Here is a 22,744-nt window from a genome sequence, read left to right as displayed (position 1 = left end):
CATGTACGTACTGCTCATTTACGTGCTTGAGCAAACATGCCTGATATGTGACAGGCTGTTTACATTCATTTTAAAGAGGCCTCATAGTTTGAGGTCACTTGCTGTTCTAATGTGATCTAATGTGATGTCATATAAATTAGTGATGTTACAATATCAGATCTTTTATCTAGATGATGGTCAAAAGGATTCATGATGACCATATTATCACAATACCTATAGAAAGTCAAAAAAACTCAGTCAAATTAAACTTTCTTTAGTTTATTATGTGTTTTGTCTCTATTTTGGCAAATAAATTGCACTGAAAATCCAAGTACAGGGAGGTGAAGAGTAGAAAAGAAAGCAAAAAGGACATTCACACTCACTCACACAAGGCAACCAGCCCTAACATCTGCACTGAATTATTTACACAGTATTATCATTTGTGTATAACAGGATATCACAGCTTTTTAATATTGCAGTTATTGTTATTGCCAGTGCGTCATGATACCTTTAGTATAAATATCACATCACTTTTAAGAATGTTTCCCGTGTCATGACGCACATTTTTGATCTCTCCACATTTGTCATTTAAGGCCGTCCACATTTTAGGAGATTTGGACATGCGGGATACAACTAAGCCAAGATACTTTTGTCATGTGACCTTCATTTCCATTGTCACGTGAGGTGCAGTTTCATTAATCCATCCATCCGTTATCTGTCACCACTTATCCCGTGTCTATTCCAGCTGACTTTGGGCAACAGGGAAGTCACCAGTTCATCATAGGGCTGACGTATAGACAAACAAATCACGCTCATTCACAGCTACGGACAATTTAGACTTTAGAGGACCGTTTGGAGGGTGGGAGGAAGCCGGAGCACACACAGACATGGGGAGAACATGCAGACTCCTCACAGAAAGGTTTCATGTTTCCTGTTTCATCAAGTTTAAGCATAAGTAATAAAAGGTCAAAGTTGACTTTATGTTTCACACAACTTGAACAGCAGTCTCATAGGTCAAAGTCCTTTGTTTAACCCATCCACCACCCCAGCCTAATCCATAAACTTTCTCGCCCTCTATACCACTTTACCCGACATGATTTCTCTCCATGACATTAATGTGGATGGCATTGAGTGACATACAAAAAGTAAAAAAAATATGTTGTTGTAACACGTGAAAATGTCTTAATATAGATGTTACAGATGCACCATATCATGAAACCAGGCTGGATATTCAGCTTCATATGAGGTCCAGCAGCTTGTAGATCAAAATATTTACTACAAACTTTTTTATTAATGAAATTTGCATGCATTTATATTTGAGGGTATTTATAATACTACTAAAGTGCACTTTCTTGTTTTTTTTCTCAACTGTTTTCCTTCAAGTGGCTGCATTTGGTTCAGCCACAAACGTTCTCCTCATAGTTTAGAATAATGGCAGGTAAAGCTGTAAAAAGAACAATGTGTGAGTCCTGTGGTACCCAGAGTTTTGGATAGAGACACCAGGACAGGAATGGTAGGAGTCTGATGTACAGTTTTGAATGGATTTCTATCAGCTGTTTTCAGTGGATCTGTACACAACCCACTTGATTGACTTCATTTGATGAATAATTAAAGCAACAGATTAGTGCACATAAGCTCACAGGTTTCTGTGGTGATCTTGCAACAAGCTGTCACTAACTGCACAAAATTTAACCAGGGACTCTGGCCTGTGGTTTGAAGAAGACAGCAGAGTAATGGAAAGACTGCAAGTGTAGGCTACTAACTATCTGGGATGACAGAACCATTAAGAAACACTCATTAATCTTTATTCTGCTTCACTGACATTAACACTGTGATCAGAATAACAATACGTGTGTGTGTGTGTTTGTTTGTATATGCATTTCATATTCCTGTAGTTGACAAAATGCAAGTCTCCACAACATAAATCATTAAATATTAGGGTGAAGACTTGCTTTAAGGTTAGGCTGAGGTTAGGGTTTGGTTAAGGTCAGGGTTAGGATTAGGCAAGTAATGTTTATTGTTATGGTTAGGGGGTGGTTAAGCCTCCAGGAAATGGATGTAAGTCTATGTAATGTCCCCAAAGGTCATGGAAACAGGACTGTGTGTGTGTGTGTGTGTGTGTGTGTCAGCTGAAGATTGTACAATGCCATACCAGTGGAGAAACAAACAGGAAACCCAAGAAAATGTCATGGCACTGTGTGCTAACACCAACAGTTTGTTGGAACCTGAGTGGGAATTTGTTCCCATTCAGCCACAACAGCATTCATGAGGTTTCAAGTCCTGCCTTGTTGTCAAGGCTCATCCCAAAGTTATTGGATGTTGTTAACCAGAAAAATAAAAATAAGATTTAAAAAAAAAAAAACAACAAAAACCTAAAATTGTCCACCACATTTTCCCAGAGCTCAAACTGATGTCTTCACATATCTTGCATTGTCTGACAAACAGTCCAACACAAATGACAAAACGTGTGGTGGAATGAAACAAAGTACATTCAATCAAGTACTGAGTGAAAAGTATAACTTTTAGATACTTGTACTTTACTTAACTATTCCTGATTTGTACAGCGTTCTACATCACAGAGGCAAATATGGTACTTTTTACTCCACTACATTTTTCTGACAGCTTCAACGTACTTGCAGATTGCTATTTTTTATATGATTGGTGTGCATACAACATGCAATATGCATACAATGTGCAATACATACCATGTAAAAAATTATATAAGATATCCCCACTGGAAGTTACACCTTTGCTTTTAAGCCTGGTGATAGTTCATTCAGAGGGGTATGTTGGTGCATGTAGGGAGCAAATAGTGGTACTTCCTAGCAGATGCTCAGTGATCCACGTCACTCAGCCTCACTGACCCACAGGAGTGTGAAAAGAGTTTTACTTTTCCTTTTCCTGAAAGTCTGTTGCTTTGCTTGCTTGTTTTTCTCTCAGCTGCAGGTCCTGACACAGCCTGGCTGTCTGTAGTCACTGTCAGATCCAATCATTGTTCACCGGGTCTTAAAATGTATTTATCTTGGAACATTAAAGTAGTTTTGTTGGATTTTGCAAGAATAGAAATGATCGCAGTGATGCAAAAAAGAGTTGAAGGTTTAATCCAGGGTGTTATTGCTAATTGTGGAGTTTTGAATTCTTCCCTGTGAGGAAAAAGTGACCTACGTGAATACAGTTTTTACCTAAACGACCAGGACGGCTTATGCATTAAGCCTGCCTCAGATGGAGGCTTTCTGGTTCAGCTTTGATTTCTGAAAGTGCATGTGATTATAGAATACCGTGCAATAGTCCATCCACCTCGCTGAATCCACTGCCACTGGCAACTAGTGAAATGATGCTGACTGTGGGACAGTGTCAGTGAGGATACAGGGTCATACTTGTGTGCAGACTTAAATGACAAGCAGTTCTAATCAAAGTGCAAAATAATTATTAAAAAAAGCTTTTTCTTCAGTTAACATCTTTTCAGTTTACAGATGTCATGTAATTCTCTGCACCAAACTTTAAACTGTAAAGTCTAACCAGTCAAAACACAGGGCCTGTTTGAAAGGAATATAACCAATGACATCTCAGCAGAAACACTTCTCACCTGAAAGTGACTCACGATGAGGTTCATTCTTTCTTTCCCTCCTCCTCAGATGTTACATTATATGCAACATTAAACTTGCCTATCACAGAGAGGAAACAGCGGAGACGGATAACAGGTGCTGACTCATCACCTTGTTAGCTAGCAGTGTTAGAAAGTACCATCACGATGAACAACAACCGTGAGAGTGGCGAAGATGTAACATTACGAGGATAGCAATGTGAACCTGAAGGCTGATCTGCGAAGCCACATCAAGGCAGCTACAAAACTGCCATGAACAAATACTCTAGTTTGCATAGAGAGAGAGGAACAGGAATCACTCATGGATAATCTGTTGTGTTTTAGGCAATCCTTGACGTGTCTCCGTAAACGTCGGAACTATGCAGCCATATTAGAACAGCTCTGTGTTGCTACGCCCCATTAGAAGACCACATGTCACATCGCATCACTGAGGTACGAGGAGATCAAAACCATGTCTCCTGAGCAACCCGTCTCGGTGTGAATGGGTTACACCTGCAGGTGTGTGGGAACCTTGTGACATAAATTTCGTCAGCTGCTCATGTCTCTGAGAACATGTATCTGCGCAGCTGACCTCAAGCCCGCCAAAAATTTATGACCACGTGAAAAGCATCTATCTATGCAGTGTGCCAGCTGCAAGGGTGGAATGCGCCTGTGTATGTGGATTCCCGAAAAAGATGGAATGCTGTATAAACCATAAATAAAAACAGAGTGCGGTCATTTGCAAACAGACTGTTTACCAAAAACAGTTTTCCAAAGTGTTCTGAAGGACATGAAGAGATTTCATTAAAATTTTCATGTCCAGTCATGATGCTATCTGTTACCGGTGAACCTGTTTACCTGTGTGATGTTCCAAACTGGTGTGTTTTGTTGTTGTTGTTTTTTTTTTTTGAGCATTCCACAGCCTTTTGTTGCTCCTGTACCAACTTATTTGAACAGTGTTTCTGGCATCAAATTCATAATCAGCATTTATTTACAAAACTCAATGAAGTTGATGAGATAAAACGATGTCAGCAAGGATCAGCACAGCCTTTACACACATTTGCACAGTGTCCTAACTTTTCAAATCCTGGAGTTGTAGGTAAAATATCTGGAGCTGTGTTTTTGTCTCATGACCTCTGACAGACGTGTTCAAGTAAAATGTGATGTTGATGTCTGAACAGTTCTTCAAAGATTCTTGTTAATCTGAAACTACACGTTTCTGGACTGTATCCTGTCATATATTATTTGGTATCTTTGGAAATTATTATCTCAAAGTTTTACCCCAGAGATTTGCTCTCTAATATACATTTGTATAGGCAAACCGGTGTTGTGCTGGTCAGATACACAATATTTTTATTCACAGATAGCGAATAAAAATAAGCGAGGCTGACGAAGTGGACCGCCTCTTATTGGCTTCATATCTCAGTCTTACCCTACATAGCACTGCTTCCCACACACTGATACATATTATCAGCACGCACATAGCTATGAGGTAATGGAAGCAGATGCAGACAGAGGCAGGGCTGTATGTTGTGAGGCACTGTGGCAGCTCCTGGCCATGCCTGGCCCTGCACAGCTCTGCCCTGCCATAATGCTCTCAACCTGCTAATCTTCCTGCACAATGAGAACACTCCTGCTCTTTGTGCAAGCAGGCCCAAAGTGTGTGACCTACTTTGAGCCTCACTATAATCACAGCACTCATAAAAAGGTCCTGCCTCAAAACCCCTGCCACCCACATTTCCCCTCCCTGTTTCTCCTCTCCGGGCTGTCTCGAACTTTTTCATGTCAAAAGGCCCCCAAATACACACAAATGAGGCCAGAGAGCAGAATTAGATAAGATTCCAAGGACCCACACGGTTTTAGTTGATCTGCTTTATTCAACCAAACTACACACAGGTGGATGGGTATAACATGGCATTTGTTTATTCTCTTATTTGGATCATTTACACTGAATAAATTAGCTGCACTGATAAATATGTTGATATTAAGAATTAAGAATCATAGTGACATAATATTTTATCATGGTGTTTGCTGATATCACAAAGTCTGTCCGGATAAAATTTTGATTTTGGTTCAATTCATATGAGACACACTCATTTACAGAAGACGCTGCCCCTTTCTTTTCTGCTTTTGGCCATAAAAGCAAGTGGCATATGAAAAAATGTAATTTATTGTAATGTAATATAAAGTGTAATTTAACTGGTTAAGCGCAGTGATGTTTACTTTAAAATGACTTCATTAACACACACAAAACACAACAAAATGTTCCTTAACAACAGGAATATTTTGCAAAAGTATAAAATAATAATCAATAATAACTGTCAGGTTCGTAGTCAAAACACTTGTTCTTTGTTAGTCACCATTGTTAGCTTAAGCCTATGGCATTTTACGTTACATAAATTAGTGTAGTGGCTGGTGTACTGGGGTTGCACGGTGGTGCAGTGGTTAGCACTGTCGCCTCATAGCAAGAGGGTTCCAGGTTCGAATCCCGGTCTGGGCCCTTCTATGTGGAGTTTGCATGTTCTCCCTGTGCCTGCGTGGGTTTTCTCTGGGTACTCCGGCTTCCTCCCACAATACCAAAAACATGCACATTAGGTAAACTGGCTACTCTAAATTGCCCCTAGGTGAGAGTGTGAGAGTGTGTGGTTGTCTGTCTTTGTGTGTTGGCCCTGCGATTGACTGGCGACCAGTCCAGGGTGAACCCCGCCTCTCGCCCGTAGTCAGCTGGGATAGGCTCCAGCTCCCCCGCGACCCTGGCGGATAAGCGGTATAGAAAATGGATGGATTTATGCTTAAAATAGTTAAGCTTTAGTTAGACTTTTTATAAGTCACTGCATCTACAGACAGAACTAACATTGTTGAGTAGCTGATGGGTTTGTTTCCGGATCTCATAAAAACTCCTCTTCTCTCCAAAATACAAAATATCTCCTCATTTGATTTATTTTAGAGAGGAGTGTAAAAATGCTCATTGTTTGCTTGGCTGTTTGACATTATTTGCTTGGTGCTAGCGCTGTCTGAATGTGCTAGCAGCAGGACGGAGGACAGAGAAACTTAAACCAAAATGATGACACAGATGTGCCATGGAAATTTCAAAATAAAGGCATATCTTAAAGGTGATATGGAGCAATGTTTTCCCTTTGCATCGATCATATGGATTTTTGATCACTGAATTGATGCAATATCATCCATGTTATGAATGGGTTGAATGATTTGCAATATGAAACAGCAACTTGTGGTATTAAAGCAACTCAAAGCTCTTGGTTAAGGTTAGGGGGTGACATTGACATGAGGCAGGACATGTTTTCTCTCTCTGTGTTTAAACCAAAACCACCTTATCTTAAACAAAATGTTTTTTTTTTTGTAGCTTGAACCTAACCAGGTTCAGAGAGCAAATACACGTCCTTCAAAACTGGCAAAACTCCGAAGTTTTTTCTTTGGCCAAACACTTTTTTTTTTTTTGTAATCAGGGTTACTAAAGGACCTGAAAAACTACACTGAGGACTCTAGTATTAGATTAGCTACTTTGATTAATTAGGTACAGGCAAATTAAATTTTTTATATTCTGTAATGCTCCAAGCTCCTGGTCACATCATACATAACATACAAATCCAAACACAGTGCACCTATTTGTTTCCAACCCTTGTATCTTACCCCTGCAATAAACCATCCCCCCACTTTCCAAAAAGTTGTTTTTTGGGTTTTTTTATTTGTTTTGTTTTGTTTTTTTGGAAGATGGGGAGATGGTTCTTACTACTCAGACACAACTTTGATGGCTTGAGTTAAAACTAAAGAATTGTGGGTTATGTTTGGTTTATTCTACAGGCTTCTATAAGAGCAGGTTGACTTCCTGTTTGATGCTAACTACAACAAACTTATTTTGGTTTCTAAATATTCCTATCTGTGTATTTAATCATTTTTATGCAAAAAACTCAATTTCTCACTGTATTATTCCTGCTTTGACAGCTCACTGAGATGTGTCATGTTTATTTATGAAAATCCCTAAACAAGTAACAGATCCAGGATGTTCAACCTTTTTTTTGTTTTGTTTTCCATCACTCAAAGTTTTCTAGGTTTGCAGGCTGCTTGGGAACCAGGGAATGGTAGAGACTGACTAACAGAAGGTTTTTAAAGAAAGACCAACCATGTTCTCATATATCAGCGGACTGGTGGAAGGCTAACCTTCAAAAGTCACAGCGAAGTGGAGCAGGGCTGGAGGCAGTGATGGTGGGGTTGCGGATGGGGCTGGGTATAAGTCATACTTGTAGCAGTATCCTATTTCCTGTGTTTGCTTTACTGGAGCAGAGATGTAACTGGAAGATTAGGGGGTTGGTGGGATGTTGATGTTGAACGAGGCTCTAGTGACAGGAGACTCACAGTTGGCTTTATAGAATAGCTGCTGGCTGTTGGGAGGTGACACTGCACAAGTCAGCTGATTGACACCCTGTGTGTGTGTGTGGTGGGTGTGTGTGCAACTGAGTGAGTGAGTGAGAGTGAGTGAGATATGAATGAAACACCCCACTTTTTTTTTTTTGCCTGTGAACATCTGGTTTGTATAGACTTTAGACATGCATATGTAAATGTAAATTAAATGTAAATGGCTGTGTGTGTGTGTGTGTGTGTGTGTGCCTGTGTGCATGTACAGTGAAAAGTAAAAAAACAAAAATCAAAGAAGAAGTAGATTTGCATATTATGCCGATAGGACAGAAGTATTATAAGAGTTGAATACTAGACTCCGAAATGGCTTCCACTGGCTCCAGTGATAGCTGCTGACTCTGTGCATACTTAATACTTAATGTTTTCTGACTTCCTGGTTTGCTTGTTTTTCAAACACAACCACTCGTGCCCTTCCTCAGTCGATGGAGTTTGCCCACTTGTCTTGGAGATGCTTTAGCACTGACCTAAGTGTGGAACTTGACATCTCTACTTGACCTCCTCCCCCTGGTGCTTCATCTCCTGCTCCAGGTTATATTGGCCGCTCCTGGAATAAAACACCTGACTCTCCAACCAAACTGCTGCTGGTTGGCTGGTTGGCATTGTGGGTAATGTAGGCAGCAGGTTTTGACAGGGGAGAAAAATGTGTGGAATCAAAAAGGCTTTTGCTCTTCCTCATAGATTTGTGATACAGTTATTCTTAGACTGTCCATCTTGTCCATCTATTAGCTTCTCAAAAGTTGAGGGGAACATTTGGACCCAGACATGGGAGGCTGCAGACATGATGATGTCGGACTTATTTACTAAAAATTAACAAGAACAGAACCACGGAAGAAAGTAAACAGACAACAGTATTAGGACACCTGATCATTACTGTGGTGACATTGCATTCTAAGTACTTGAACACTAGTACAGAGTTGGTCCCCCCTTTGCGCCTGTGGCAGCTTCCACTCTTCTTTCCGCAGGATTTTGGAGTGTTTCTGCGGGGGGTTTTGAACATTCATGCAGTGGAGCATTTGTAGGGTTGAGCACTGGTGTTGGATGGGGGGGGGGGTGTCATTCCAGGGGTGTTCAGTGGGGTTGAGGTTGGGGTTGTGTGCGGTCCAGTTGGGTTCTTCCGCACTGGTCTTTGAGGACCTTGCTTTGCATCCTGGGGCACCGCTGTGCACGGGTGGAGGAGGACCTTCAATCAAACTGCTTCTCTGAAGTTGGAAGCATAGCATTGTCCAAAATGTCTTTATGTATGCTGAAGCATTAACACATCCCTTTACCAGAAGTAAGGGGCCTAGCCCACCCCCTGAAAAACTACCCCATACCACACCTGAATTGACCAATAAACAGGTGTGTTGGAATACTTTTGTCTGTATAGTGTATTTCGTTATAGGCCACAGCTGTACAGTCTACTGCTATTCAATGCAACAACTCTGTCATTACATCTTACTGCCTTATATTCAAAAGCCTTAATAATATTCTGTCCCCTTCACGTATGGTGGTGGGCAAAAAAATTCAGCACCTCGAAATATAGTCCATTCCAGTATTACCATGTAGTTGAATTAACACCCCTTTGACAGTGAGACCAAAAGCTAAATGTAAACTTTAGAATTGAAGCACAATGACAGAGATGCATTTGGTTGCATTAGACTTTACAGGTCTATCAATAAAGTGGGCATGTGCATGTGTGTGTGTTTCTCATAATAGCCGAGTGGTTACAGAGTTTATACTGTGAGTGTATGTGTGTATACAGTACAAATTTGTGAATGTTTGTATATATGTAACTGCACATTGCAACATATGTGCTTGTATGTGTACAGCATGTGCGGTTACAGAGTTTGTATTTGTGGGTTGCATATTTATAGGTGGGGTGGGGGGGTTAGTGTGGCGTAATGGCCTGTGGGGTCAGTTTACGGTGAACAAGTATTTGTATGTGTTTTATGGGCAAGCATGTGTGTATATTTGTGTGTGTGTGAGAGAGCGAACAAAGCGTCTCTTCCAGGCTGACTCAGGCCTATGCTGTCAGCACTCGGAGCTTCGACTGTCCAGGATTCAGTGGCTCAATGGAAAGCCCTTCATGTTGTAACGGCTAATTAGTACAAAATAAATGGCTGGCTGAAGCTGCTGGTGGGCAGCGCAGCGCTGTGAGTCCAGAGGCCTGATGAGGCTTTGTGACTCTTTTGAGGCTGTCTGGCTGGATGTGCCACCGGCTATTTGAGCCAACACATCACTGTTTGATCAGCCAGCTAGCCCCTAACACCAGGTCAAACCCACCACTGATAACCACAGCGCTGTGGATCGCAGCTCTTTGTCTGGGGGCTTTAGCCTCAGAAGTGCTGGCTTCAACGGATCTTTGATGCTGCAGAAAATCTCAGCCACACCTCTGACCTCACTGTGGAGCTTCACTGCTCAGCTTTGTTTTATTCACAAGGGCTTTATAGAGACAGTATGGTAAAGGCTTGCTCAGTACTACCATCCAATGTCATTTAAAGGGAATCTGACCTTTGAGTACCCAGACCCAAACATGGCAGGTCATGCATTTCAATGGAAGCTGCTCATTCAGCACTGCAAGTGTAATGTTTTATTGTTTTTTGCTTTGTACTTTTGTGAGTCTGACTGTTGGTAGACAGGAATGATACCAAAATAACAACTCTGTGAACCCAGTTAAGTGACACTGTATCCTAAATGCTACAGAAAACTGAACTGTTTCACACATTATGTCCACAAGCTACCTTTGTTCTGTGAAATGCTGCATTTTAGTTTACTGTACAGAAAGTGTAAGTGAGATAGTCAGGGCAAATGTTGTTAGTACAACTGACATGTACACACACAGAAACACACACATATGTTATTACATACAACCCATACAACACATAAGGTAAGACATAAGAAAGTCATTCAAAAATGAAAGGGTTTGCCAGTGATCTTATTGTCTAGCACTCAGCAGGTGTTCCTTTACACAGTCTCTCTGTTCGTCTCATTACCACACTGTTCTCCTGCTAAAGACACAAGCAGCCATGTTTAAATATAACCTGTCTGCATGTGAAAGCAGAATTTTTTTTTCTGACCTGCTTTATTTGCATAAAAACAAGGTTGCTTTCCTATAATTGTCTCAACTCACAGAGATTATACACACATAATTGCAGCCGTTGACTAAGCATGCATAGTTGTAAAATAGCAAACCAGTGAAATGGAAAAAAAACACATGTTGAAATCCAGGCCAACATCTGTTTTCATCAGCCCAAAATGTTTCCATTGAAGAGGGCTTTAGCCTGAGCCCAGTCCAATTCAAAACCAGCGTGTTTGGATTTTACTAAATGGGTCCATTCTGCACAATAATGTAGGTAGATGAGATTTACAAGAGAGCTCATGAGGTCTCAGTCTTCTAAAATTCAAATTATCAAACGTATTTAGTATGAAAATGTATTTATCCTGTGGACACCAGCAATTACATTATGTCATCTACATTTACAAAAGCAAACTATCCACCTGAGGTTCAGTATGACCCACTTGCTAGTTGTAAATATGGCACTCAATATTATTTCATACTTAGCCACTTAAATACTTAATTGATTTACTAAAAATATTTTTATCCAGTTTTCAAGAAGAGTCCTTTCTCGGGGAAAGAGAATTACCAAATTAACTGATGAAATATACTTAGTACTTAGAATGGCATACCCAACTCGCATGCATGTGTACACACAGACAGCTGGCAGATTCACAGGCAACTAAACATAAGCACTTCAATAAACATGGCAGCTGGGTACGGCAACCAAATAACCAAATGGACCAGTCAGTGAACTTGGTCATATTATAGGAAGAGTGGCTGGTCTGCAATCATGTATGCACAGAGAATAGAGGACTGGACTCAGCACACAGCCCTGGGGGGTGCCAGTGCTAAGAGTGATGGAGTAGGAGGTGTAGGGAATGGGTTTGACTCTCTGTGGGTGATCGGCAAGGAAACTTTTGATCCAGGAGCAGATTGAAAAACGAAAGCCTAAGATCAGCAGTTTGTCAACTAGAATGTTCGGAATGATGGGATTAAAGGCTGTGTGAAAATCAATGGAAAGCATCCTCACCTAGCTCTTTTGATGTTCCAAGTGGCTCAGCGCAGTGTGTACTGTGAGGGCTATGGCATCCTCAGTTGATCTGTTGGATCTGTAGCCAACTTGCTGAGGGTCGAAGGAGGATGGGAGGCTGGCCTTGATGTGATGTAGAACCAGTTTCTTGATGTTCAACACAGAACTAAATTGAAACCTAGAGATATCTATGCTAAAATTCCGTTAACCACATCCCATTGATCCCGTGCCATCAGCCTCATGCCATTAACCCAATGCATCAACCATGATTCTGCTAAAAGAGATGGAAATCTTAACCCGAAAAAAATATGAGGGACAGGTGGTGCAGCTAAAAGTCTATATGAGCATTTTGAAATTTTGCCATGCTGTGATGCATTGATATTCATATACAGTGGTGTTGATAGGACCAGGTTATCTCCAGTCATATCAAAAACAATTCTTGAAGCATGACTGATCTTCTCAACTGATTATGGAAACTTCTTAATGTGCACTTTATTGCCCCTTGTGTTCCATTAAGTCATTACAACACAATTGTAACTGTTATTTACAAAACTCACTATCATGTCATGGCACTGTGTTCCAGGTATTGCTTATCTGGGTGGTGTCTGCAGTGCCAAGAGGAAGTGTGTGTTGGCAGAAGACAATGGACTCAACTTGGCCTTCACTATCGCTCACGAGCTGGGACACAAGTAGGTTTCACTGTGCTCAAGTGTCTGTATTTCCACAACGTATCATGTTAATGTTGCTGTTTCGAAAATGCTGTGAAAGTGTGCAGGTGACCAGACTGCAGTGTGTACATGGCAGGCAGTTATGTAGAGTGAAGTCTGACACATGGGTACATTCAATTAACACAGTAGTTCATATTACACATGGATAGACCAAATAGTGAGTGGAGTCTATATTAGTAAGGCCATGAATCAACAAATACTGTACATCTAGAGCCTCCTGCAAAGCCAAACAGATATAGGGCTGATACACCATAAAACCTCATCAATGGATACATCTAGCTTACAATGTTTTAACACGCTGTACATGTATGCAATACAATAAAAGCAATAGGTATAGAGACTTTTGAGTCTTGAGCACCACTCAACCACACACTAGAGGAGAGTCAGTAAATCAGACATTCCTCAAATATCCCAAAACTGTAGATAATAGCCATATGTGCATCACTATGTCCTTAAAACCTGGTAGCCAATGCTAACAAGGTAACCGGGATTAGCTCTCTCATGATAATTCTCAACATTCACGCATGCATGATGCAAATATCTGTAATGTGAATATTGACTAAACTAAACTTTAATCTGAATATTTCTTTATAGCTTTAGCAAGACTTACTGCAGAACAGTATGTTAAGGTACAGTTTCAATCCAGCTTTTCTTGTTTTCATCCAGACCCTCTTCTCTCGCTCTTTTGCCTCTGTGCATTCGTGGAAACATAAAACTTAGAATGATCACAAATAAAATATTGTCCCTTGAGGATTCTCTCATTGTATCCTAGAGTAAATTACCCTCTGATCATCTCCATTTGCAACATTTTGTTTGCATTTATGTCACCTCTGTTTACTCTTGCTGAGCGTGCACTGTGCAGCTGGAGGACATATAGAGAATGTGCTGTAACACATGACGACAACTGAGCCAGTCGTACTTGCCGATGAAGACTCAAAGATGAGTCGACATTTAACACATCATAGTAGTGAAACCGTTTTACGACGAAAAGATCTGTGAAAAAAAACGATGAAAAGATCTGTGAAAATGATAATAAATATGTGCCAAAGGTTAAAAAGTCAAATAGAAATGTATATCTTCTGAACTGCTGGGATCTGAAATAGAGTAGTCTATGCTCCTCCTGGGTGAGAATAATCTCTCAAAATATTTAGAGGATTTTGATGGAGCTGAACTTTTTAAAATGAAATAAGAGGTTGTTCATTTTGCATGCAGTGCAAGATATTTTCTTTGCTGCATCATTTTTAGTTAGCAAACCTAACTATCACACAGAAAGTCAGTACTCTTCTCAAACTTTGCTTTACCATAAGACTGGAGAAGAATTTAAACTCTTTCCCATTTTGTTCCTTTATTTTATGTATACATTTGGACTTGGCACTATATATTCAGGTTCAAAGACTGCAAAAAAGGTGACTATGACATCCATGTGAGCCAGTTTAGCTGATTTTTTTCTTCACTTTGTGTGGCAGTAAGATGCCTATGAAGGCTGGAAACTTGCAGTCTGCACATAAAGCCCTCATTGACAGCCAAGTTACAGACGGCTAATGCCAAATCCACCTGAATATCGTGCCAAATTGAAAGAATCGTTGTAGCAGCTTTGTGACTGCACCAGGCCCCTCAGGGGTTATCACAGTTTTCATCGAGCAGCTCTGCCTCGGCTTTGGAGGCCAGGAAAGGTAACAAGCTGGCACACACACTGTGTCTTACGTCTGCCCATGTACATGCACATTATGAAAGCAGTGTTACTTAAGCATGCACACACAAAACAAGAAATTATTGTCTTGTGTGTCATACAGTTATTAAAACAATATGGTGTTCGTACGATATTTGTTGCATCATTTCACCCTGAACCGCCTCCCCATTGAGGGTTGAATTGTAGCTTAAATTAAAAATTGTAATTAAAATCAAACAGCTTTTGACTGTGAAAGGTGAAACAGAGACAAACAAATGAAAAAGACATTTACTAAACCTAACTCTTTCTCTTAATTCCCTCTTTACATGGCCTGTTCATGGAGTGTTGCACAGTGTTCTACCTTGCCGTTCTGTATAAAAGATACAGACGGAACGGGGAGCATTGTTGTTCTACATTTAGTAGTAGCAACATGGTCTTTGAAAGTCAGTGAAGGATCTTCAAATAGCTGAATGTCAAGGATGCCTAGTCAGTGAGTGCCACTGAAGGACTGTTCCAGCATCCCTCTTTTAAATTCTATAGAGCACTAAGTCCTTCATACAGAGATTTTTCAAGAGCTGCCTGTGATGCTTTTGGCACATCCAAAGTACCCATGACATGTTGCTGAGTGAAGAAATGCCATGGCAGATGGCATATGCATTAAAGGCAGGACCTTTTTAATGACTCAGTGACACGCACTCCCTAACTTGTGCCAAAATATATGTTCTCTACTTCCTAGGATGTAGGCATACTGACTTGCAAGAACCCATCCTAGAAACCCCTTCTCGACTACACTAACGCTGTTGTGTTATGCATCATGCTAATCTAAAACTATCACACACATTATGCATTAAGCCAGCACTGTTTGGCTCAGCATATTAAACAAAGTTGGCAAAATGAAAGGTACTGATACTGAAAGATACTTGTGACACACAATGACCTCATCAAGTAACAACTGATGATAAGAATTATCAGTCCAGACCGCAGTTGGACATTTTGTGTTAGACAATATATGTGTAGAAACAATGAAAAAGAGGTTGCCTTTTTGACTTCTCCCATTATCGGCAGATGAATGTCAGTAACTTTATCTATTCTATAGTTTTATGTGCTAACACCACATACCCACTACCACACCACTCTGTGGTATGTGTTTCCAAATCACAAGCACAGTGCATCAGAATGAAACAGGTGAAACACCCTAAGACTGTCATCATCACACTTGTTTATTTGGTCTGGTCAGCAGAGCCTTCCTGTTCCTGGCCTTCCCATGCCAGTTTGTGATGTTTAAACGCAAGACTTTTCCTATACTGCTCCTCTGAAAAAGTTAACAAGAACTTGCACAGCTCAGCAACATTGTTGATATAAACTGGTTTGTAATCCAGCCAGTGACAGTGGTCATGTGCAAACTTCTAAACAGAGTTCTCTCTATGTCTGCTATTGCAAGTCAAGGCTTTATACACAGCGCTGGGATCTCCGTGCTGAGCACTGGAGAGCACTGGTTGTTTAGATGAGATTTTAGGTACAGTGATAATAGTGGCTGTCATGTTTATTTACACTACATTGACAAAAGTAGTGGTCATTAATAAATGACATCACATTCTAAATACATAGACAGCTTTGCAGCTATAACAGCTTCCACTCTTCTGGGAAGGCTTTCAGCAAGATTTTGCAGTGTTTTTGTGGGAATTTGTGCCCATTCATGCAGTAGAACATTTGTGAGGTCAGACACTGATGTTGGACAAAGAGGCTGGCTGGCTGGCTTGCAATCTCTGTTCCAGTTCATCCCAAAGGTGTTGGATGGGGTTGAGGTCAGAGCTCTTTGTAGGTTAGTCAAGTTCTTCCACACCAAACATCCACCCATGTCTTTATGGAGCTTTGCTTTGTGCACTGGGGCACAGTCATGCTGGAATAGAAAAGGGCCTTCCCCAAATAGGTAGTCGGGATGGATGGTGGATGGATGGCAAACTCCAGGACTGTCACACCTTGCTGAGGGTTCAAAGCCTATTGTTGGTTAGGTTTAGGCAACAAAAATACTTGTTAAGATTAAAAGATTAGAAAAAAATCTTTTCAATTTGTGAAGCACTCATGGAAAGTGATCTATAGGATTCACTTTGGCTCAGGTCAGAGAAATATTGTCATTTTTGTTATGTGTGAATAAAAATAGGTTTGTTACATTTTGACGACATTTCATCCTTAGGATTCATGTACATGAACACAAATTTTCCATTTTTAGCTTTCCATTGTTTCCACTTTTAATTGTTATGCAAACAATGGACAATTCATGCCACATACACAAAGTGTATTGATTACATTTTGTCACTATGAATGTGGAAAACACTAATGAATCTTTATTTGGTTACACCTCTGGCTGCATGGTGTGTTTTCATTAATTTTATCTTCATACAGACATGGTGTTCTGTAGTGGGTATGTTGCTCTGTGTGTCAGTTAGGACTTTTTGAATATTCAGCGCCTGTGGAGTGTTTAAGATAACGTGGTCTGTCTGTTCTGAACTGAATGGTCCTGGTTCAGTTGGACGGTTCTCACACACTGATCTATTCCCTCTGCTTAGAAGGCTCTGTACTATCCTCTGCAGTAGATGAAGACAAGCATGAGCTCTGAAATGTAATTCTATATTGCTTTCATTTCAACCAGGGGAAAAGTCTGCACTTGTAATTTATTAGTTTCTGAATCTGTGCCTGGACTTCAGACTAGGATGTTGTTTTTAATTTGCAAATGTAGGTCATGGCTTTGGGTGGAAACACACACGCACATGCGCGCGTGCACACACACACACCCACTTATGCTTACTGTGCCTTCTCTGTTTCAACACACACTCCATCTCTATTTGTGTCTTTCACACAGACATATATTGTTTATGCACAGATGCACTGTGGGTAAGAGATCCTTCCTGTCAGAGCTTCCCTCAGGCTCTGACTCTGCTCCATCAATATGTTGCAGGTGTGTTATTATAAGTTGTGCTGCTGTTTGAAGGGAATTCATTGTAAGTGTGTGTCCTGTAGCTGTGTGCTTACAGTTTGGCACGATTCTCAAACGAAAATCTGTTCCTCAGTACAGTACATGTAATTATTTATTTTATAATAAACGTAAACACTTGTTCATCAGCATGCTCATTGTGTAAGAGCTCTGACTCACTGACTCTTTACTGTGTTACTGCCGCACTATGTTTAAGCATGTCATAAATAAACATGTTCCTGGGGCTATCCATAGCCATGATTGGTGATGAGATATCCCCATGCAATCCCAATCTAACAAAATGAGATCAACAGGGATCACAACATATACTGGATAATGTCAATACATATCCATCAAAATTAATAATACACCACTTAATTCTTCTTCACTACACCATGCCTTGGTCTTCTTACCAAATATTTTGGCAAGTTCAGTGGTTTTCTAAGTGTAGTCGGGGGTCCCCAGCAAGAAGGGAAATCATTTATTTCTTTTGTCAGTTTTTCGCTACAATTCCATCTTTAAACAACACGATGACATAATGACTATTTTCATCATGGGTTTCATATACGTTCTTATCAGATGTGGGACCCTGAGTCAAAATATTATCTTAGTCCCGAGTCTGTGGTCTAATCTGTGTCATCTTAGGGATCCTTGGTGTGAAAAACTTTGGGAACCACTGGGCTAGCTTACTTCTTCCAGATGGCCAAAGATGTTCTGCTGACTGAATGACAATTTTGTGTACTAGAGAAGGCACAACAGCAGAGACAGACACTTTCTAGCTCACTTTCTTAGTTTTCATTTCTCCTTCCTGGTGACACTGATTCTGTTCATACCTTTTTTTAATTAAAAGGCATATAAATCTAATAATGTTCACTATTGACACAAAAGCCATTGTGCTTCATGCCACATGATTGCAATATTTTAGGCTGTCTGAGTAGAGTACCAGTGCAAAACACACACCTTGGTCACAACTCCAAGCTCCTAAGCTAAGTATTACACAGGGAAATGTACTGTACTATGTGTCTACCTAACATGCTGCACATATCGCCAATAGAAATACAGTATATGTACAAACACAGGGACAAAGAATGACTGATCGGCTCCATTTAAGAATCTGTTTTGTTGACACGGTTTCTATGTCTCCATGTCTTGTCCTCAGCATGGGAATGAGCCATGATGACGACCATGCCACCTGCACTGGTCATTCTCACATCATGTCTGGGGAATGGGTGAAAGGAAGGAACCCTAGCGATTTGTCTTGGTCCTCCTGCAGCCGCGATGACCTGGAGAACTTCCTAAGGTGAGTGTACTTTGAAAGTACAATCAGAACTTTGTGAAGCCAGAGATTTGTATCCTAAGATTTTTGAATATGTTTATAGATGTGCTTCTACATGATGTCAGATCATGCATTCCAATAGTTCTGAAGCTTGTGCTTTCTATGACTCTTTTATGAAACCGTATATATTAAGTAAACAAATGAGACATTGTGAAGTAAATAATGAAAAATTGTGTAAAATACTTGAACCAATAATTACATCAAAAATTAAAAACGTCCACTCGGACTTCATGAGCAACTGACTATATTTTGGTGGTCAAAGTTCAGTGACAAAACAGCTTTTAGCCAATATTCAAGAATTCAGACACTAATTATGACAAAATGCACGCATGAAACCCAAAATATTCAAAAGGTCAAAGGTCAGCTTTGCTGTGACATCATAATGTTTTCGGTTCATTATTCAACACCATAACTCAGGAACAGAATGGCAGACTGTGACAGATTTCAGATTTGGTCAGATAATGACAAACTGCTTCTTTGCAACGCCATCCATATTTGAAGCTTTATAGTCCACCACAAGCTCTTCAGATGACTGTCGTTGTGCCATGTGATGAAGCTGTCTGTGAGTCCGTACAGATAAGAGTCTGTACAGAAATTGATGTAAACTGCAACTTCAAGTTTTCTTAAGTACCAGGGTTGTCTTATAATTTTAGCTTATTTCAGCAAGCGAAGAGCCAGTCTTTGCTCTTGTCTATTAGAGCAACCAGAGAAGGACTGTTTTCAGTTGTGTATCTTTCTCTAAATTTAGTTGCTTCCATTAACACTGACTCCTCACTGTGATGATGTGTAATAAACCAAGCTTCCAACCATGTTGAGCCTACTTCCTGTTTTATACATATACACACCCATCTGGGCTGCCAAATGTCCTAACAGTGGTAGCATGTTTTCATGGCTCTCTGTGGGACCTGTATAAGCTGCACCACTGTGAGTCCATGGTGGCCTTTTTAACTATAGCATAATGGTGAAAGAATGGAAAATCTAACTCACTCCTGCTCTGCCCAGCAAAAGCCTCTTCAGTGTCTGAATTTATTTGGGAATGCATAGAATAGTGTTTGTGATTATACACAAACGAACCTGTGTGAGTGTGAGCCCCAGTGAACATTTCCACAACACTGAATAACATTCCCAAGTTTTGCAAATGTCTCACAAGAAATGTTAAAGCATTAAAATAACATTTTGACAGTGGTATAATATTATGCTGACCACATTCTAATAATGTTGTCAACACATTGTGAATTTAACACTTTGTCACATTTTGTCAGGATGTTCTCAATTTAATGTTCCTTGTAGAATGTTCCCACAAGCTTACAACTTGACATTATAACTGTGTCAACTACATTCTGATAAAGTCCAGATATTGTCAATTTCATGTTAGTTATTATGTTAAAGGACAAATAACGTTCTGTCTGCAGCATTCTGAGAACGTTGACAGGATTCTGTGAAAATAACATTCTCTTGGAAGAATTATTACATTGCAACAATGTGTGCCACATACTCATTATTATGACTGCTTCAAGACCGGCCTTACTTCTAGCAGGGATGTTTATGTCTAGATTTTCAGTGAGAAGGAGGTGGTATTTGTTGCTGAGAAAACTGACTACATTGTTAGCTGACATCTTTACATTAGGGATTTTGCATTTCTTTTCTCTGTTTGAGCCTAAAATATTCACGACATCCATTTTGTTTTAGGAAAAAGAATGAAATGCCCATGTCAATGTCAAGAACATGACTTGCTCAGAGAACAGACTAATGGTATTACTATGATAATGCTAACAGTGTGATACTGTGTAGTCGCTATGTATTTAAAGGTTAGCTTGAAATGTGACTGGCGCCTCACTTATTTTGGAAACACCATCTATTTTGAATCAGTATTTCACCTGCTGCTAGCTTAATGTGAATGTGTCAACCTCAGCCTTAATGTAACTAGTCTCAACAAAGGAATGCATCTGCTAAAGGATTTTTCCCTCTTCAGTAATATAAAACTATTAACAGTACATCTAAGTAACATGTTGACATTTTTTGACTGTCAAAAGGGATGCCTACATGTTATTTCACTTGAACTTCGAGTAAAACTACAAAAATGTTAGAAAAGAAAAATACTCATTCTCCCCTGAATTAGATTTGAAAATGAAGCATCACCCTGTTAGACTCAAACATTAAAAGAACATTGCAAAGGTCAGTTTCCCACTGAGTCAATGTAAATTCAGGATTTTTGCTAAAAACCTGTTTTGCATTCATGAGCATCATCTCAGGCCTGAACTTTTTGACTGATTACAGCTCAAATATAAGAAAGGATAAGGTAGGCCTTTATTAGTCCTGCAGTGTGGAAATTCTCAAATGTGATCTTTATCCATTTAGAAATCCTATCCAGCACCCATGGTGACAGATGTTTTTATCTTATCTGAAAGGCACTGTTTATACACTTACACATTACCAAATATTGCTCTATGAATTGTTTCTCACTCACCTATTTTTCATGCAGTTGACAATTTAATATATTTTTTTAACCTTTTGCCCATGACTTTCAAGGTGGAAAAAAAAAAAAATCAAAGTTTTGTCGTATAGGAGAATTTGATAAGGGGTGACCATAGTTCAGGTTTTAGAGCAGTCAACTATTAATCTTAAATCCGTCAGTGTTATCCTTGGCTCGACAAGTTGAGGTGTCCTTCAGCAATACACTGAAGTCTCAAATTGCTCCTGATTGTACATATACTGCACATAATCAGTCACATGGCCCAGATGTTTGTCATGGATACACAGTGGTCGGCAATGTATGCTTTACAGACTTTTCTACATACTTGTAGATTGCCCTAAACCTAACCCTGATTGGTGCAGTGTAAAATGACATACACAAGTCTCAAACACAGAGCAAGCTAGTTAGATACACAGTTTCAATAGTGCCTGTAATGACAGAATTGTCCATTAATCTGCAGTGTGCATGTGGGCACATTCACATAGTGACAAAAGAAGGATCCTGTCAGACAGCAAGCCCTGTCAGCACTGGGAAACCACTCTAACAGTAGGTAGACATCACACATACAAAGGAGTTTTAATTTGGCTCATACTTTTGATGTCACTAAAATAATTACTGTCATTGTTCAGATCTTTGCCGCTGTCAGGTTTCAGGTCAGGTCAGGTTTGACAATGAAAAGGAAACTCTTGAAAATAAAAGAGTCCACTGGTAAGCACACAGTATGAATCCTTTTCTTGCATGCCTTTCAACAGGTCCAAAGCCAGTGTCTGCCTACTGCACACCGACCCCAGGAGCCGTTACCAGGTCCGGCTTCCTCCCAAGCTGCCAGGCATGCACTACAGTGTAGATGAACAGTGCCAGATCCTGTTTGGAACCAATGCCACTTTCTGCAATGATATGGAGGTACAACATCCTAATATTTTAAATGTCAAATGTTGTTTTGTTACCAGAACATATTTACTGTATATCTGATCTAACTTAGAACCAAACTATCCATTGGTATTTACAATGTATAGAAGTACTCTAAAAAAGAAGGGACATATTTCCTGACATGGATACACAGAACAACTGTTCTGAATTATCCTGAATTATCTTTTCACTTACTGTTGACTGGAAAAACTTGATAAGGAATCCTACAGATATCAAAATATCATATCTGTTGTTTGCTCAAGCAGAGACCTAAGTGTTGGTCTCTGCTTGATTTTGTGAAGTCACATTTGGACATTTGCTGATGGTTCTCTTTGATTTAGTAGAGTCTGTTCTGGTTGGATTTTCAGCTTCCACTGGCAAGGGAGTTTACAATTGGCCGACACCATGTAGTCAGAAGTCAAAAACTTCAGCACTAAGCGTAAGCTCTGCGTGGATCGATCTTTGTGAGAGAATCCATTAATTCCAGCGATTCCGTGAACACAAAATGATTTTGTTGTAAATCTTGCTGATATATTTGAACAGACCCAGAATGTCGGAATGGTCCAGTCCGCAACAAATTTGCGCACATAAATAA

At 40.0% G+C, this 22,744-nt stretch overlaps 1 protein-coding gene across 3 annotated transcripts in view; it reads left to right on the top strand.

Moving 5' to 3' along the window:
- Positions 1 to 22,744, top strand: part of adamts17 (ADAM metallopeptidase with thrombospondin type 1 motif, 17) — a 95,676-nt gene that overhangs the window by 39,285 nt on the left and 33,647 nt on the right. For all 3 annotated transcript variants that reach the window (XM_046390026.1, XM_046389949.1, XM_046390115.1), the window contains exons 8-10: positions 12,647 to 12,752; positions 18,591 to 18,731; positions 21,993 to 22,143. In XM_046390026.1, the coding sequence (XP_046245982.1) occupies positions 12,647 to 12,752; positions 18,591 to 18,731; positions 21,993 to 22,143 (398 nt within the window). The remainder of the gene's footprint in view (positions 1 to 12,646; positions 12,753 to 18,590; positions 18,732 to 21,992; positions 22,144 to 22,744) is intronic.

The sequence above is a fragment of the Scatophagus argus genome, chromosome 1 (assembly GCF_020382885.2).
Source record: "Scatophagus argus isolate fScaArg1 chromosome 1, fScaArg1.pri, whole genome shotgun sequence".
Taxonomy (NCBI): Eukaryota; Metazoa; Chordata; class Actinopteri; family Scatophagidae; genus Scatophagus; species Scatophagus argus.
The sequence above is the reverse complement of the archived record's forward strand: the minus strand, read 5'-3'. Positions and strand labels throughout refer to the sequence as shown.